Source organism: Ipomoea nil, unplaced genomic scaffold (genome assembly GCF_001879475.1).
Source record: "Ipomoea nil cultivar Tokyo-kokei standard unplaced genomic scaffold, Asagao_1.1 scaffold0415, whole genome shotgun sequence".
NCBI classification, from domain to species: Eukaryota; Viridiplantae; Streptophyta; class Magnoliopsida; order Solanales; family Convolvulaceae; genus Ipomoea; species Ipomoea nil.
Window position 1 is genome coordinate 439,662 of NW_017616843.1, and position 19,359 is coordinate 459,020.

The 19,359-nt window shown below is 35.3% G+C and overlaps 2 protein-coding genes across 2 annotated transcripts; both read left to right on the forward strand.

The window, feature by feature from the left end:
* The first annotated feature begins 1,816 nt into the window (after positions 1-1,816).
* On the forward strand, positions 1,817-6,804 carry LOC109172236 (protein PLANT CADMIUM RESISTANCE 7-like). Its single transcript, XM_019321385.1, has 4 exons — positions 1,817-2,036; positions 2,902-2,973; positions 3,609-3,818; positions 6,641-6,804. The coding sequence occupies exons 1-4, from the start codon at positions 1,886-1,888 to the stop codon at positions 6,715-6,717; spliced, it is 510 nt and encodes a 169-aa protein (XP_019176930.1). The 5' UTR covers positions 1,817-1,885; the 3' UTR covers positions 6,718-6,804.
* A 6,240-nt stretch (positions 6,805-13,044) lies between these two features.
* On the forward strand, positions 13,045-18,495 carry LOC109172256 (peptidyl-tRNA hydrolase, mitochondrial-like). Its single transcript, XM_019321415.1, has 9 exons — positions 13,045-13,402; positions 13,504-13,588; positions 14,336-14,403; positions 14,493-14,543; positions 14,622-14,695; positions 15,280-15,338; positions 15,422-15,498; positions 15,592-15,791; positions 18,180-18,495. Exons 1-8 carry the CDS (start codon positions 13,106-13,108, stop codon positions 15,703-15,705), a joined length of 825 nt encoding a protein of 274 aa, XP_019176960.1. The 5' UTR covers positions 13,045-13,105; the 3' UTR covers positions 15,706-15,791; positions 18,180-18,495.
* Positions 18,496-19,359: the final 864 nt, after the last annotated feature.

Here is a 19,359-nt window from a genome sequence, read left to right on the forward strand (position 1 = left end):
AATGAACAAAAGTAGTACTTGTAAAAATAAAATAAAATAAAATAATCAATGATCAATTGCCAAAGGCTTTGTGGTGCTGTGACCCCTCAAATGAGAGGTCTCTTTATGCTTAAGTAGGTAGATAAAATATGTATAAACAGATACTACATTCTAATAAAGTCAATAATATTCAAAAAAAATTAAAAATATATATATATTTCTTAGAATGTCAGTTCTTAAAACATCGTAACATTCGAGTTTGACATATACTTGGTGGTTGATCGAAGTAGTGATTTATCATCCAAACATGCTGGCATGCATGTTCAATCGTTAATTGAGGGATTAATAAAAGAAAGGTTGACTTTGACTTGGTCGTTGAAATAGCATGTTCAATCCTATATTAACGATTCTTTAATATTAATTAACTTTAATTTATGGAAAAACACATAACCGTGACAAGAAAGTGTGTTTTGAGTAAAATCAGTCTTGTAACTTTAATCGACAAAAGATATGTAAATTAGTCCATTGCTCATAGCTAATAGGTTTAAACTAAAAAAAGAAACCAATAAACAACTTCACAGAAAATAAAACGTAAGATTTTGTGATCATCAAGTTAACTGTGGAACCGATTTAACTGGGAGTCTTATATATTACTTAAATAATAATATGAGAAAATTTCAATTTTGGTCCTATGACTATAGGGGCCGGGCTTTGTTAATTTCAGCACCTGACTTTCAAAAGTGTCAATTTAGTACCTTGACTATGCAATTTTTATCAATTTTGGTCCCTCCGACCAAATTGTCGGCCAAATTTGGCCGGAAAATATTAAAAGGTTAAAATAATGAGGGTATTTTTGTAATTTTACCCCCACTTTCTTTTTTTCTTCCCGGAGAATCCGCCATTAAAATTTTGTTAAAATTTTCCGGCAGATAGTAATCTCAATTTGGAGTTTTGTCCGACAGCTGTGTTGGGAGATGGAATCCGCAAGGTGGGATTTGGACGCGGTGGCTAGTTCAATCCAGATTGATTCCGCTGCATTCTTGAAAGTAAAAAATCACCGATGTTTCGCGTTTGAATCGTATGTTTGTCAGGAGATGTTCGACGGTTTCAACCGCCCAAACTTCAACATCTCCGGCGAGCGAGGCGTTGCAAGATCCGGAGAAAAGCGAAGGTTACTGTCGGGCAGATTCACGGAAATGAACGGTGCGAAGGCGGCGAACTACCTGGCCCGGAAACCAAAATCGATATTTGCGAGGTTTTGCAGCAAGAATCGCTGGTTCATCCGGCCAACGAAGAATCGCTTTTCGACGGCGATTGTGATATCAGAAAATGGTGAAATCTAGGGAGTTCCCAGCGACGGGGTTCTTCTCTTGTTTCGCGAAAATGGCGAAACATGTGTGGTTCTCCGACGATTATGAGGATTCTCCGGGAAGAAGAAATAAAGTGGGGATAAAATGACAAAAATACCTTTATTATTTTAACCTTTTAATATTTTCCGGTCAAATTTGACCGGCAATTTGGCCGGAGTGACCAAAATTGATAAAAATTGCATAGTCAAGGTACTAAATTGACACTTTTGAAAGTCAGGTGCTGAAATTAACAAAGCCCCTATAGTTATAGGATCAAAATTGAAATTTTCTCTAATAATATAATGTTGCATGAACATATATAATATAATGCAACAACCTTTTTTGTTGACTTTAAATGCTTGCTTCACCACCACTACAAATTCCCCAACATGTATTAGTATATTGTTATGATGATATATTCTCAAAGGACTCCAATGCTATATATATTTGAATTAATTACTTCAAGCATTCAAGCTTGAATTGCTACCTTTCCTTTCTGCACATATTCATACACTAACTTGTTCTTTCTATTCTCATATATATAGCTATTATATATAATGTGTGCAAATTATGTTAACAGTGAAGTGGACGGAAAAGCCGCTTATGGCCAGCCGGCACCGGCCGTGGTCGGAGCTCCGGTGTTCAATACTGGAGTACCCAGTCAGTGGACCACCGGCTTATGTGGTTGCTGCGAAGACTCCTCAAATTGTAAGGCTCTTCATTAATTTTATGAATTCAGAACACTTTTTTTTTTTTTTTTTTTTTTTTCATTGACATTTTTCTCTTCATAAAATATAGAGTTAATACTCAAAATAGTCCCTCGACTATGTCGTAATTACCAATTTGGTCATCGACTATCATTCTTACCCAATTAAGTCCTCAACTATACAATTTTTACCCAATTTAGTCCTTTGTCGATTTGACTGTTTGTTGACTGTCAAAAGTGAAAATAAAGTTGTAATTTTACAAGTTTTCTCCTTCCTCCTCATTTAGCAGTGCCAAACCTTGTAGCAATAAGCTTCGGTTGGGTTCTAAACCTGTCAGTATCGAAGTAGTGGTTATGCATCGGATAGCCCATGAATTTGATTTTCAACGATTTTTGACGATCGAAATCTGATCGGAGTGTATTGCTGCATGGTTTGGCGCTGCTAAATGGAGAGGAAGAAGAAATCTTGTAAAATTATAATTTTATCCCGACTTTGACAGTCAACAAACAGTCAAATTAATACAGAGGACTAAATTGGGTAAGAATTGTATAGTTGAGGACTAAATTGGGTAAGAAGTGTATAGTTGAGGACTTAATTGAGTAAAAGTTACATAGTTGAGGACTTAATTGGGTAAAAATGGTAGTTGAAGACCAAATTGGTAATTATGGCATAGTCGAGGGACCATTTTGGATATTAACTCTAAAATATATCATTTCGATAATAATTAATTTTAACTAATTAAATAATTAATTGTTTATTTGTGGGTTTTGGTGCAGGCTGTGTGACTTGGTGATGCAAGTCATTTCGATAATAATTAATTTTAACTAATTAAATAATTAATTGTTTATTTGTGGGTTTTGGTGCAGGCTGTGTGACTTGGTGCTGCCCTTGCATCACCTTTGGCAGGAATGCTGAAATAATTGATAATGGGGTTACATGTAAGAAGCCTTCATCAACAGATAAATCCATGCAAACAAGCACTCATGTTATACTTAATTTCAATATTAATCGCTAAATAAGTCTTGTGTGAGATCGTCTCATGTGAGGTGTACGTATAATATTTTTTTAGTTAAAATATATAGAGTAAGAACATCGATACGATTTGATTCTTTGAGAATTTTTTCAGATCCAAACTAAAAACTGGTCGGGATGAGGCTTTTTAAACTATTGGGGCCTGGGGTGATTTCTTTTCAAAATTTTTCTCATGTAAAATTTTTGCATGACCCATATATTGAATGGGGAAAAAAAGTAGAATAGGTTTTTGCAACAATATTTTTATAAAGTTTATGTTTTATTTTTCGCCCATATCCAACAATATTTATGGATATACTTCTAAATGTTTCATTATTATTTTTTTCAAACTATCTCTTTTGTTTGAATGTTTCGCGCCCACTGAAAAAAATTTCTAGCTCTGCTCATGCCAGTGTGCGATGGGCACACCTGCTGGGTGTGCAATTAAGGCTGACAGTTTAACTCAATTGATGAGGATGCTCTAATACTTTTTATATCTCCATAGAAAAGTATTACGATTTACAAAAAACGTATTACTATATATATGTGTGTGTGCATGCAGCTTGTGGTCATGGTGGGATTATATACTCTCTGCTGGCCTGTGTTGGGTGTGCATGTTACTATACATGCACTTACAGAACTAAACTCAGAGCTTTCTTCAACCTGCCTGAGGATCCATGTTCTGACTGTTTGGTTCATTGTTGCTGTCTCCCTTGCGCTCTATGCCAGGAACACCGAGAGCTCAAGAACCGTGGCGTTGACCCCACTCAAGGTTTTTTTTTTTTTTTTGAACACCAAAACTACATGCCTAAATAATATGAATCATCTATATATATGCAATCCTAATTAAGTTAATCGGTCAGACTATTGACCCGATAACCACATGCATATGCATCTTACTAGGGTTTAATTTTGTATAATGATACGCTCAAATGGAAAAGAATTATGAACGTTTTAGATGGGTATATCTAGGGCTGGGCACTTCGGGTTTCGGTTCGGTTTTTTTCGGTTTCAGTTTTTCGGTTTTAAAAAAATTAAACCATTCAGTTTAAAATAGAGTTCGGTTTCGGTTTGAAAAGTTCGGTTCGGTTTTGGTAGAAGTCCACTAAATAAACGTTTCCTTTTTTACTTGCCCGATTGTTCAGTTGGCTCACTTGGAGTGCCACTTGAAGTGTTTTGTTGATGATAATATAAAGAATCATCCATCTATAGTTAATATTTGAAAAATAAGAATTATTAAAATGTCAAATGTTGAGATGAACAAAATTGATATTTGAAAACTATAGAGATGAACAAAATTGATATTTTGTTTATTAATAATGTAAACAATTTTGATATAATTTATACTTTGTTTTTACAATAAATAAATAAAATATATATAATACTAACCAGTAACCGGTCACATATATTGGTGCGTGTGCGTGCCTATATATATATATATATATATATATATATATATATATATATATATATATATATATATATATATATATATATATACACACACATATATGATTTACTATTCTTAGAAATTTAATTAAAATATAATCAACAATTAAACTAATTATATAATGATTTTAATAAAATGATAATTAAAGAATAGGAAAAAGATATCATAGATAATTAGATATAGGTGTATGATAATAATGATAGAATAATGAAACTTTTAGAATTAAATAATAATGGTGTTATAACGTTATAAGGGTATTTTAGTCTAACAATAATGTAGTAGGGATAATTTTGTCTATTACAATTGAAGTTTACAACATTTAATAAAACTATATATACCTTTATTAACATACAAATGTAAATATTAACAGAAATGTACTTTTAGCTTAATGGGTAAAGCTCTTAACTTCAAATTTAGTAGTTAAGGGTTCAAACCTTTAAGTATATTGTATATATTTATTATATATATATAAAAAATAAAATAAAAAACCGATCGGTTCGGTTCGGTTAAAAACCCGAACCGATCGGGTTACCCAAATCGAGTACCGATCGGTACTTCAGTTTGGGACCGAATCGAACCGAAATGCCCAGCCCTAGGTATATCAAATATTATTATTATTATATGTTTGTGAGGGTAATTAATTTTATCTTTTGAATGCTTATTGTAATTCTAGTCCTTGATCCAACAAGCCCTAGAAATAATTCTTACGTCTATTATGCCAACGAACCAAACAATGGAATGCATATTCATTCTAGAATAAAATTCATATTCCTCTCTCAGAAGTCATTTCAAGAACCAAACATGACATGTCGTAAATGTTTAACCTATAATACGTGACTTTAGTTAATTACAAACATTAAATCGATATACTCACTAAAGGGGGTGTATCAATCATGACTTTTATAAAGTTTTAAAGACTTTTATGAACTTTAAAAGTTTGGGGGTATTCAATTCAAACTTTTAGAGAGTCTTTAAACTAAAAGTTAGGCGGTATTCAATCAAGATTTTTAAAGAGTCTTTAAAAGTCGTGTGGTATTCGATTAAGACTTTTAGAGAGTCTTTAAAAGTCACGTGGTATTCAAAAAGTTATGAACTTTTGTAGACTTTTTAATTTTAAGACTTTTGTAGACTTTTTCTTCTCAAATATAAATAGTTGAAATCCAACCATCAACCCCCGGATTTCAAAATTTTCTTTCTAACAACTTTGAATGTTTTCTCTCTCTATTTAAACTCCATTTTTTCTCCCAATTTAAACCTTATAAACCTATCTAAATTTAATTAAATTATTTTTTTCTTCATTATCATATATTTTCCTCATACTTAAACTCTACCAATTTTTTTCTCTCTCTCCTAAACTTTACAATTTTCCTCTAAAAATTCGAAAAATATTATTTTTTACTTCATTATTGGTTGTTTAGATTGATTTTTATTTTTTCTATGAATTTTTGATCCATAACTTTCTCTAATTCTCCCTAAATACATGAACAAAGCAAATTTTTCATCATCAAATTTTAGTATATGTTCTATAATATTCATATAAATACTTAAATATTTTGTTTTTTATTCTTTTTATGTTTATATTCCTAATATATATTTTTCCTTTTTTTTTTAACAAGTTACTACAAATAGTGAACTATTATTCACAAAAACAATTTAGGGTTGCAAACAATAACATTTTGTTGTTATTCGCAGTCTCAAATTGCTTTGTGAATTTCAATGACTTTTGTAGACTTTTTTAAAATAAAAAGTTGATAAAAGTGTATGAATGTTTTTTATATAGACTTTTATAGAGTCTTATAAAGTTTTAAAAAGTTTTGAACGACTCTATGAAAGTCAATCAAATTTTATTAAAATCTATCGTTTTAAAAGTCTTTAAAATTCTACAAGAGTCAGGATTAAATACACCCCCTAAGTATAAATAATTAAGTTTGGAGGACATGTTTCCATATCAAATAGGACATACTGATGTGTGGAGATCTAATAATGGTTTGTTTTAGGTGAAATAAAATTATGATATATATATTCCTATTATTTTTTTTTTTTTTTTTTTGTAACCCAGGTTTAATTTCTAGAATATTTGAGGTTGATTTTTATGTCTAATTAATTATGTTTATTTATGTAATGTTATTTTGGTTGGGGTGAAGGATGGATGGCGAATGCACAAAAATGGAAGCAAGTTACAATGGTGCCTCCACCTGTTGCACCTGCCATGGGTCGCTGAGTTCACCTTAATTTGGATTTTAATTTGATGGTTTTTAATTAAATTAATTACATTATTATTGTCTATTTCCTATGTATTTCAATTCATGCATGATTGGGATTGTTTATATGAATTCGAAATGTATGTTGTCTTATTGTTACTATATTGCTGTTGGAAGTTATCAGCGACGTGTTTTCTTGTAGTTATATGATGATATTTGTAACATTCAAATAATTCAATATAAATGATCATTCCTGAAATATATTTCTTTAATGAAACAATGGAATAGAATTTAATTATATTCTATTCATTTTCCTATAACATAACATTCGTATTCATTCAAAATTCGTTCCATGAATCAAACATATTGTTAGTTTTTTTTTTTTTTTTTTTTTTTTTTTTTTTAAAGATTAAAATTTAATGAATTAAATCGCGAATAAGATAGCTTATAAAGAAAGGATGAGCAGTATCAAACCACTCTCCACAACCTGCATCAGAACTAGCCTCCCTAGCAACCGTGTGTGATGCATAGTTCGCAGATCATTTAGCAAAACAGAATTTAACATCATCAATCATTGATGCCAATTCTTTAACATCATCAATTCCAAAAGTAGAATTAAACGAAGGACTAGAAAGAGAATAACAAACAGTTTGAGAGTCCATTTTCACATCTATACCACTCATTCCCATATCTTTCAACCAACTTAAAGCCTCTCTCAAAGAAATAGCTTCAACTTCGTTGATAGTGTAAGTCCCTTCAAGATGCATATTATTTGCTGCAAAAAATACTCCTTCATGATCTCGTAGGACCCAACCTAGCCCATAGAATTAGTTGATGCATCGAGCGACGCATTCTTGTTCAGCTTTAGTCTTCCGCCTTCTGGTCGTGTCCAGCGTTCGTTTCCCCCTGACGGGTGGCCTGCATGGATGTTATTGTTGACATGAGACCAATTATTCCAAAAGGTAAGTGCACGGTGGAGTAGTAATTCAGCATCAAAATTAACCCCTTTCCACACACAATCATTGCGACTTTGCCATAGTCCCCAACATGCCATTTTAAACTTTGCTAAGAGATCACCATTTAAACAAGTTATTAAGGCCAAAAACCAATCAATAACATTACCATATGCTACACCCATTGGCACGCCAATAAGGTTCCAAATTTCCGCAGCTTCAGTACACTGTGCAAACATGTGATAAGCACTCTCTCGAGCCCTCCTGCACATATGATAGGCCAAAGAACAATGAATATTTTTGGAATGAAGGGCATCCCTGGTTGGCAAAAAAGAAGAGGCCAACTGCCAGCAAAAGTGCTTGACTTTTGGCGGGACATCAATATTCCATAAGCGAGACCATGGTCGCACTTCAGATAACTCACCCTTCACCCGCTTATAGCATGTCTTGACAATATATTCACCTTTGCATCCCAGTACCAGTACCACGAGTCTCTCGGCTTTCTGATGGAGATAGGTATATTCAATATTAGCTTGGCATCTCGGACGTCAAAGGTATCCTGGATACGATTCACATCCCACCCCGTTCCTTGGGCATTAAACAGAGTGGCCACGGTGACTCAAAAACCTCCTCACACACTGGTGATGTTATCCATGGACCACTGTCTATTGGCAACCACGCATGTCTCCCAATAATTGTGTCCAGCCCATTCCCAATACTCCGCCTACAACCATCCCAGAGGACATCCTGAACCTCTATTAGGCCCCTCCAAATAAAAGACGGATTACTACCTGCAACTGCATCAAAATATGAACAGTTTGGGTAATACCAAGCTTTGTATACCTGTGCTACCAAAGATGAGGGGTTTGTAACTAATCTCCAAGCTTGTTTTCCCAGTAAAGCCAAATTCATCTCACGTAGAGATCGGAAGCCCATTCCCCCGGCTGCTTTTGGGGCTATTAAGCCAATCTAAGATCTCCATCTTAAGCCCCTGCCATTTCCCACTGTGCCAGTCCACCAGTACTCATTCATCAGGGTAGTGGCAAAAGGAAAACCATCATCGCATAGCTAGGCGTTGCTTGGATGACATTTTTCAATAGTATCTCACGCCTAGCTCTCGAAAGAAATTTAGCATTCCAACTTCTCACCTTTGCTAAAATTCTATCTTTCAGGCACTCGAGGATCTGTTTTTTCCTTCTTCCCACGAGAGATGGTAACCCTAAGTATTTGCCAGCCGTGTTGCCTTCGGTCACCCCAAGTGATTGAGTCACTGTGCTACGCACTGGAGGTGTAACATTAGTACTGAAGCATATCATAGACTTATCATAATTAATCCTCCGTCCCGAGGATCTCGAATAGGTGTCCAACACATACTTCATACAATGAGTTTCCTGGGCATTGGCACGTAGGAATAAGAAGCAGTCGTCCGCAAAGAGCAAGTGAGATATCGACAGTGCTCCCCGAGCCACGCGAATACCATGCAACCTTCCCAGATTCATATACTTCTCTATCATCACACTCAGACCCTCAACAATCAGCAAAAACAGATAAGGTGATAGGGGATCGCCCTGACACAACCCGCGTCCCAGTATAGTAGGACCAAGTTGACATTGCTCATACAAGATGTGGTATTTCACGGACCGAACTGTTTCCATGATAATGTTAACCCATCTTCGTTCGAACCCCAACTTAATCATTATAGCCTGGAGGAAGTCCCATTCAACACCGTCGTATGCTTTACTCATATCGACATTTAAAGCAATGACTCCTTCCTTCCCTTGGGTTTTTCGACGTAGGTAATGATGGACCTCATAGGCTAGCATTATGTTGTCCATAATGAGACGTCCTGGAACAAAAGCACTCTGGGCATGCGAGATAATTCCCTCCAGTAGTGGTTTTAACCTGTTTGCACAGACCTTTGCAGCAATTTTGTAAACCACGTTACATAACGCTATCGGCCGTAAGTCCTTCATGGATTCTAGGGTTGTTTTCTTTGGGATCAAGACAAAAAAAGTTTCATTAGCCTTTGTTGGGAAGGAAGTCGTATGGAGGAAATCCCTGCAAAATGAAGTTACTGCTTCCCCAACAATATCCCAATAATATTGGAAAAAGCCTGGACCTAGCCCATCCGATCCTCGCGACTTATCTGGATGCATCTGGAAAACTGCTTCCCTTACTTCCTCCATGCTCACCGGACGTAGAAGCAGTAAATTATCATGTGGACTAATCCTTGGCATAATTGCATCAATAATTTCGGCCATATCCCCTTGATCTGACTCAAACAAATTTTGGAAATAGCTTTGCATAATATGCCTAATTTCCTCCTCCGTTTCGAACCAGTTCCCATCATCATCGTTCAACTTAAAAATTTTATTCATTCTCTTTCTTGATTTTACAGAATTGTGGAAGAACTTGTTGTTTAAGTCACCGCCTTTGTACCAATGTTCCTTCGCCCTTTGCTTCCAAAAAAGGTGTTGTTGCTCAAGTAAGTGAAGGAGATTTTTTTTCAGTATTAGCATAATCAACCATACTGTCCTCATCTCGACATGAACGAAGAAGTTCTAACCTCCGTTTGTAGCTGTCAATCTGTCATTGGAAGTCTTTGTTGTAAGTCTTCCCCCAACGCCAAATATCCTTGCCACAACAATCAATTCGCATAAGAACATCTAACCCCATTGTTCATTCCCAACTTTGAGCAACTATCTCACGGCATTTATCCTCCCTTAACCACATATTATTAAAAGGAACCGCTTCCGTCGAAGGCCACTAACCGTAGCCACCGGTGTTAGCAGCAAGGGCAAGTAGTCGCTATACGGGCAAGCCAAAGACGTAGCTTTTGCACCCTCAAACATAGAGAGTCAATTATCCGAGACAAGAATCCTATCTAGTTTTTCCTCTATCATATTGCTTGTACCCCGTGACCGCTCCCAGGTGAATTGATTGCCATTAAAGGGGAAGTTTTGCAGCCCGCTATCAGCAACCGCATCACAGAAACCATTTAGCAACCATGGTGGATGAGGGGCTCGCCCATGTTTCTCAGACTGATACATGCGAATCGTTATAGTCACGCATAATTACCCACGGCATAGGACTTCGATTCGCAAAATGACGGAGCATCTGCCAAGCTTCCCTTCGATGTGATCTCTTGGGGTAGCCATAATATCCCGTGTAGCGCCAAACCTGACTACCCACATCCATGCTCAACGTAGTATCAATGTAATTGCTACAATAAGCAGTTATTTGGAGATTCACTGTATTAGACCACAACATTGCAAGGCCTCTATGCCCAACTGCATCAACTGTAAAGACACTGTCAAAACCCAAATGTACTCGCACATTCTCCATTCTGTGTTTGTCAACGAAGGCTTCTATTAAGAAAACCACTCTTGGCCGCTTAGCGCGAACTAGGTCCGCAAGTACTCGAATCGCCGTAGGGTTGCCAAGCCCTCGATAATTCCATGCTAATAGATTCATATTTCTTGGCGGGCTTGCGATGCAAGACCCGCCTTCTGGCCGTTTTTTGGGACTCCGTCATCAGTCTCCATATCATTCTGAGCAGTCTCCCTAGACGTACTGCCTGTGTCAACCCTCTTCCTCTTCGAGTAAGATGCCACATACACAGGTCCTGTCTCACTGTTTGCCGGAACATCACTCGCAAACATGTTAGGTGCCTTCCAGTCTTTACGCTCAACATCCAATTCAGGTGCTACCCATCGCTGTCTTGCTGTGGGGGTATTCCTACGTGACCCTGCACGAAGCCACAGCACATACGGTTTATCAGCCTTGGTATCAACCCCATGTGCAATTCTTGGGCAAACTCGATCACCATGCCCGATGATCCTACAGATGAAACAGAAAGTTGGAAGCCTTTCATATCTGAAGTCGACATAAGCACATGATCCATTGTCCTTTTTGAGCTTCATCTGCTTCTTTAAGGGCTTGGTTACATCGATAGCCACACAGACTCGATAGTAAGTCCTCATTGAACCCCCAAAATTCTTATCATCTGTATATGCTAAAGTAACCAAAAACGATCCGATTGCGGGGACAACTGCATCTGATCGGAGGCCAGCCGGCAAAGAGCGAATCTGCACCCAGAACTCGACATGATTCAAGGGAACAGTCTCCGGATCATCACCTGGTTTGACCTTCTGCATTATCAGTAAATTCTGTTCGTATGTCCATGGTCCATCACTAAGGATTCTAGCAAGATCAGTTTTGTGATAAAACCGGATGAGATAACGCTGTGGTTGTAGCTGTTTCATTGTGACCCCCATCGCTAGCTGCCACACAGATGCCATAGTATCTTGAAAGAAGTGAAATTTGATTTGTTTGTTTGTGACCAGCTTACCCACTGTGTAAAAACTCGTTTCTCGATTCTCGTCGTTGACTTGGACGTTCGGTACTTGCATACTTCATCATCATCAGCGTCAGCTAATGTTTTTTAAGGAAAATGTTAGTGGTTTTAGAAACCAAAATTTTCTTTCACCATTCAGTGTTTGAGTACTAAAAGAAAATGAACTCAAAGGAAAATATTTATTATAATCAAGGAACAAAGGCCCAATTTGAAGGAAAATGTATTCTTTCGTTTTTTAGTTGGGAGACATTTTCTAGATTCTTTATTTTTCATCTCTCTTCTCTGTTAAATTATTTTCCAGATTATTATTATTACAACAATCACCACCACCACAATTCACAAACACCACTACACCATAAAACCACAATCACCAACACAACCACCAACACCAACACTACTACTACACCACCACCACTGCCACTAACACCACCATCTCCACCACCGCCACTACTACTACTACAACACCACCCCCACCACCAAAACCAACACCACCGCCCCAATATCACCACTACAATCACTGCCACCAGCACCACCACAAGTCCACAACTATCACCACTGTCGCCGCCGCCACTACCACCACTATCGGCACCAACACCACCATCTCCACCATCATTACCACCAACACCTACACGGCTACACCACCAACTCCATCACCACAACACCGCAACACCACACCACCACCACTACTACCACACTACCATACCACCACCACCTTCACCACATATAATAATAATAATAATAATAATAATAATAATAATATATTATTATTATTATTATTATTATTTTTATTATTATTATTATTATTATTATTATTATTATTATTATTATTATTATTATTATTATTATTATTATTACAACAAATAGTATGTGGAGAAAAAATAACTTTTGACTAAACAGGAAAAAATAATTTTTTAACACTGACTAAACATTAAAAAATTAAAATATTTTTTCAAAAAAAATTGAGTTCTAGAAATTATTTTTCATATTTATAAAGAGATCCTTAATTCACTCTTATTTACGCCTGTGCTGCTCTATGCCTCTATATAGCAATAAATTGAATTTCGGTTGGGATCGTTGGCCTTCAACTATAAAACAATCATGAATTTAGGTGCCCCAATTTCTACCACTGCGCTATCAGCCGCCGGCTGCCGCAGCCACCGCCTCTCCTTATCCTCCTCCACCCCTTCCTGGCCCAAATTCACAATTTCCTCCTTGTACCGGAGGAGGTGGAGGAGCGGCCCTACCGGAATCAATCCCTCCCATCACTTCTTGTGTTCAATGTCAACCTCATCTGCCGGCTCACCGGAGCCCCTGCCGGAGAAGCCGAAGCCCCAGCCTTGGCTCGTCGTCGGCCTCGGCAACCCTGGCAAATTATACAACGGGACTCGCCACAATGTTCGTATACTACTACCCCTTTTTTATCAGTTGAATGAATTATATATTCGTATGTGTGTATAGTCTGGTAATTAAATTTGATGATTATAATTTTGATACAGGTGGGGTTCGAAATGGTGGACGCAATTGCTGAAGCAGAAGGCATATCAATGAGCAGCGTCTCCTTCAAAGCCCTATTTGGAAAAGGTTCCTCTGTTTACCCACATTTATATTTTTGTTTTGTTTTGTTTTGTTACTTATTTGCCTATTAAATTTCTTTTTCCTAGTCTATATAATCAGTTAATATTCACTGTGATGTCCATTGAACTACCCATTGAGAACTAATTTAACTCCTTGCATCGTAGCTATTCTTGAAGTACTATTGAATATATTGGGATCTAATATGGAAAAACCAGAATGTTCATCGCTTCAAGTCACAAACTTTATGAGTGATGAAGAAGGAATTAGGCTGTGTATGGTACTTATTTTAGACTTTATAGCTTATTTTAAGCTGCAATCATTTATAAGCTCTATTTAGTAAAACATGGGAAGCTTAAAATAATAGTCCGTAGCTTATTTTGTGTTTAAGAGTCGCACATTGAAAAAATAAGAGAGAACATATGGTTTATAAGGCAATGAGTTAGACTAGCTATTTGATTAGATTTAGTCTTTTACTTTGGTTGGCCCATGTGCATTATAGTCCACTTGGGTGACCCGGTTGTCTACCCGTGTATTGGTGGCCTCTAAGCTTTCGTTTGAGGATGCGTTTTTACACTTATAAGCTTATTCAACATCTAATTTTATGAAACACTTTAATTTCAATCAATTAGCTTATTAAATACTAGCTTTTCAACTTTCAGCTAACTTTTCAGCTAGTGTACCAAACAAAGCCTTAGTATAGTTGTTCTAAATGCATTTTCTCTCGTGCTTTTGGCTTTTCTTATGATTCTCAAGGTTTCATTGGAAATGTTCCGGTTATGCTTGCTAAGCCTCAGACTTTTATGAATGCAAGTGGTGAGTCTGTAAGTTCTCCAACTGCGCATGTCTTTGTTTTCACAAAACTTTCTGCAAGTCACTGACTGTGTAACTGTGTTCTGGGGACTTTTAACAGGTTGGAGCAATCGTTTCATTTTATAAGATTCCGTTGAAGCAAGTTCTTGTGGTAAAAATTTCTATTGAGCCTTGGAACTAAGCATTTCTTTTTGTGCAAGTACTTACTCTATTTGTTCTTCTGTTATAGATTTTTGATGACATGGATCTACCTTTTGCGAAATTGCGGTTATTGCCTAAAGGTGGACATGGAGGGCACAATGGGTACTTTTCTTGTCTTCAAACTTTTTATCTGGTTCCATTTGCCTGTTCATGCCTGACCTGAAAAATATAAAATTATGGCTAACTTTCTGAGGAGGTTAGTAACAATTCATGCATTTTGTCACAAGCTAGTTTAGAAGTTGCTTTCTGGGTAATAATGATAGTTATGACAAGAAGTGCCATTGCATTATAATACTTTATTGTGATGGCTTTATATCATAGCATTACTTGCAATGTATTTGTACTCCTGAAAGAGAAATATTTAAAACTTGATAATCAAGATTAAGCAAACATTGGTCAGTATTAAAACTAATTTAAAAAGTTCAAGAACAAACCTTGTGTCTTGAGGCCAATGACCTTGTGGTCTAGTGGCATGAAGTGGCTCTCCCAAATGGGAGGTCATGGGTTTGAGTCCCAGTGGGGGCGGTATTGACTCTTTGTGCTTCAATAGGTTGAGAAAGTAGCTATGAACAGATACTACATTGTAACAGAGTCAATGAGTCAACGGTATGTATGCTGTTTTAGAAGCATGTGTTGCAGTCTTTTGTCACAATCTTTGTGTCTTAAAATATTCTCCCTTTTTGAAGGATGAGGAGTATTATTGATCACTTCAAAGGTAGTCGGGATTTTCCACGTTTAAGAATAGGTACATTCCTCAGAAGTCCAAAGAGTTTCTTGCAATTACTCTTACTTTTTAAGCATGTGAACAAATTTGTTTATTTCATGTAGGAATCGGGAGACCTCCAGGGAAGATGATTCCTTCAAGTTTTGTTCTCCGCCCATTTAATAAAGTAGAACGCACAGAGGTACTTTATCTGTTCACCTCCATGTTCTGAGAGACTGACTATATTAGATTTTACTATTTTAGATGTTGATGGTGGGGTTTTCTTGTTTTCTAGCTTGATTTTACATTGCAAAATGGCGTGGAAGCTGTGCGAATTCTTGTGTTGGAGGGTTTTGACAAAAGTGCGACACTTGTTAATAGCGCCAAACCATTACAACAATTTAGTTAAATTATTCAATTTACAGTCTTGCTATTGTCAAAAATCATTTCAAATGCAAGGAATGAAGGGATCTGCTCATCTGCCACTAACACCAGGTAGTACAATTTAATTCAATCTGATGAAGAAAGTTAGCTCTAAAGATATCATTTACTTTTAGGAGGTGATTATACCAAGTTCTGAAAACATTTTTAGCTATTGTTTTTATTGATACTAGTATTGTACTCGTGCGATGCACGGCCTATAAATAAAATTTTAATTTATAGCGTTATTGTAATAAATAAACAAAAATGGAATGGATATGTGATAATTTGTTACTTTAAGAAATCAGTAAGTATAATTTGGTATTGATGCAATTTTTGACCATATATATATATATATATATATATATATATATATATATATATATATATATATATATAAAAGCACACTATAAGTGATAAATGTTTAAAAACCAAACCTAAAAGTTCACAAATCCTTCACTTTCTCAACTTTTAACAACAAACTTCTTAAGACTTTTTTGAGCTGTGTGAATGAAAATCACTGTCATTCTCATCTTCATTTTCCTACAAAAATTTCTAAATAAAAAGATAAACAATAAATAAAATTAATAAAATTTGAAATTAAATAAGGGCAATACTAAACAAAAATACCAAACTTATCATCCCCAATATAACTTAATTAGATCATGTTAATATTGAATATTCACAAAGGCATTAAATTGAAATTAAATTGTTCTGCATTTGGTATTGAGTGATACTACTATTTATACGAACTAAATATTTATTAAAAAATATACATTGATTTGTAATAAGACTACATAAGACAGATTTTACAATATAGGATGGTATCTCTAAGTGAAGAAACAAAAGGAATTCTACAAATTACTTCTCAAAACAAAAAGGAAATTTACAATTTACATAAATCATAATCTGTTTCATGCTCAATAACCTAACATTATTAATACCCTACACAATAAACTTTGGAACCAAAAAACTCGCGTAGTTTACTACCTGCTTTGTACTTTGTAGAATGGCCTGTAACTGAAAACATACTTAGTTCCTGTATCAACATAATAGAGAGAATAAGTAAGACTTAACAATATACACATTCATAAAGTAATAAGAAAAAAAGAATGCTAAAGCAATCTTGAAAACCATTGCAATACCACGTAATGCTTAAATTTCTGTTGGCAGTTTCTTTGTTATTCTCTTTACAATAGACATATACAGAGAATAAGTTAATCATTACAACGGGAAAATAGATTTCATACATACCTCCAGATATCTTTCGGTCAACTGCATTGCTGTCATGCGTATTAGTTCGTTGTAGTCTCTATCCCATAGAAGAAATGACTCATTACCGTCTTCATCTACGATCCTCACCACAAGGTGTAAGCTTCTTAATAAAAATAGCATGTAATCCTTTCTGTCTAATTATGCATTTAAACATAAATACAACACAGATCTATTTTATAATAACAGTCCTGAGTTTACAACCTCAAATCTAATGAATAAAAATTCAAATTTAATATTCTAATGAAATGTACAGTGGATATATAAGTATATGTATCATACCAAATGATAGTGACTTTTCTTTCAAAATAAAAATGACAATTACTTGTCTCCTCTCATAAACAACATAGTATTGATCACCAATTCACCATTGACCCACGGGTGAATTCATCAAATGCATGTGTTCCCATAAGATAATCTTGTTATTGTATTCACACTCCAAAGAGGAGTTTGTTCATCGGAAAGACTAAATATGAGCATGCAAAAAGCATAATCCCTGTAATAGTATCTAGAATTAGAATAGAGAAAAAATAAAGTTATATACTCCGTGGGTATTATACACAGGTTACACATACATGCATACTTCTTTTGCCATGAAAAACACACTCCTTACACTTTATGCTTTCACTGCCCTTCCTATCATGTATATATATCATACTTACACACACTTAGCTTGATAGCAGTGCTTGTTTTCATAGGAAATAAATCAGTCGCCGTAGTGAAGAGAGGTGCCACATGGAGATCGAAGATTATATTTGCAATCTGAAACAGTGTTGTGCTGTTTTTGAAACTGTAAGGTGAGAATGTATTTTTATAGCTGTGTTTGGAGACATTGAAGAGATATGTGATTTAATGCTATTTTTTTCGGATAACAAAGAAACACAATTCTAAACTGTGTGAACAAATTAATTAAACAATAAATCATAATCAATAGGATAACCAAGGGTTGAAAATCAAAAAGCCAACCTCGATCTGTTCATTTCTATTCAAATATTAAAGATTACATTGAACCACTAAAGTGATAATTCCCAAAAAATAGCTATAAATGAGAGGCCAAAATCGTTTTTACACTACTTATTACAAAATGGAGTCGTTTTATTTGAGCGGGAATTATTTACCAAATTTATTTTCCCAAGGGGTGTGACTTTTTTATATAGTAAGATAAAGATTGTTTGTGTTTTCATTGTTTAGGGTTTGAGCCCTGTAGTTGGAAATCATTTTCACGTTTTCTGTCACTGCAAAGTTATTCAAGGATGGAGGAATTGGAACTATTTGCTCCTTTGGAAGAGTGGTAACTATGCAATGGTGTATTCATATTTTACATTATTATAAGAATAATGACAATCTTATCTACTAAAATCAGTATCTAAGAATCTTATATCACATCTATATGAGGCTTAGAAATGAAGAGTTACATTTGAAATGGGCATTAAGTTTGAAGACAGAAGTATTGGATTTTGATTCTTGGAGTAATTTTTTTTAATGTAAACTTTTTCTTGAATGATCAGCTTAGCTCTGCAAGTGCAATAATAATAGTGGTTATTGCCTCCCCAGCTTTTGATTCTTAACTTAACAATCAAGATTCAAGACGTACTCTCAGCTCACTTGACCCTTCACACCAGTGCAGTTCGATCTTGTCCCAGGCAGGCTTCTAATATTGTCCTGTCCTCGTTCAAAAACGTCAAACAGTTATCCAAGCTTTTGTTTTCTGGGGATAAGAGAAACGAAACTTCTTTTATCTGACTATTTCTTGGGCTTTATGGGTAACACATGCTACATACTTTTCCTTCCTAATGAAACCAAGCTTAGGGGCTTGTGTCTTTAATTTTATTATATTTGTTGTTTTCTTGACAAGTTTCTGTACAGTGTTTGTTTACTGTTGTTGTGTTTTGAAAATATATATATTTGCTGTTAGTTGTATTCATAGTTCCGGTTCCATTTAACTAAAAAAGATTTGACAACAGCTATGTTTTGCCCAGCTATTTATTTTTATCTAAATAATATAACAAACAAAATATTTAAAAAAAAAAAAAAAAGAGTAATGTTTTGTACTAGTTTCTGATGGAAACCAGTTTGGTTTTGTCGGAAATCACTCAAAGTAAAAAACGGAGGATGACGGAAGAAAGTTGATAAAACATTCTCGGAAGAAAGCAAAGGAAGAAGTCACGGAAGAAGCCAGGAAAAAGAAGCACTTCGATTTGGAAAATGGCTTCTCCCAGAAAAATCAAGCTATTTTCCCTTTGACCGGAAAAATCATTTAACATTGACTTCTATTTTTCACTATCTTTCAAGTTTCAAACACCGGAAACACGAATGTCATTTTTTGAATTTTCTTGAGTTTGAATATCAAAGAAAAATTAAGTTAAAGAAA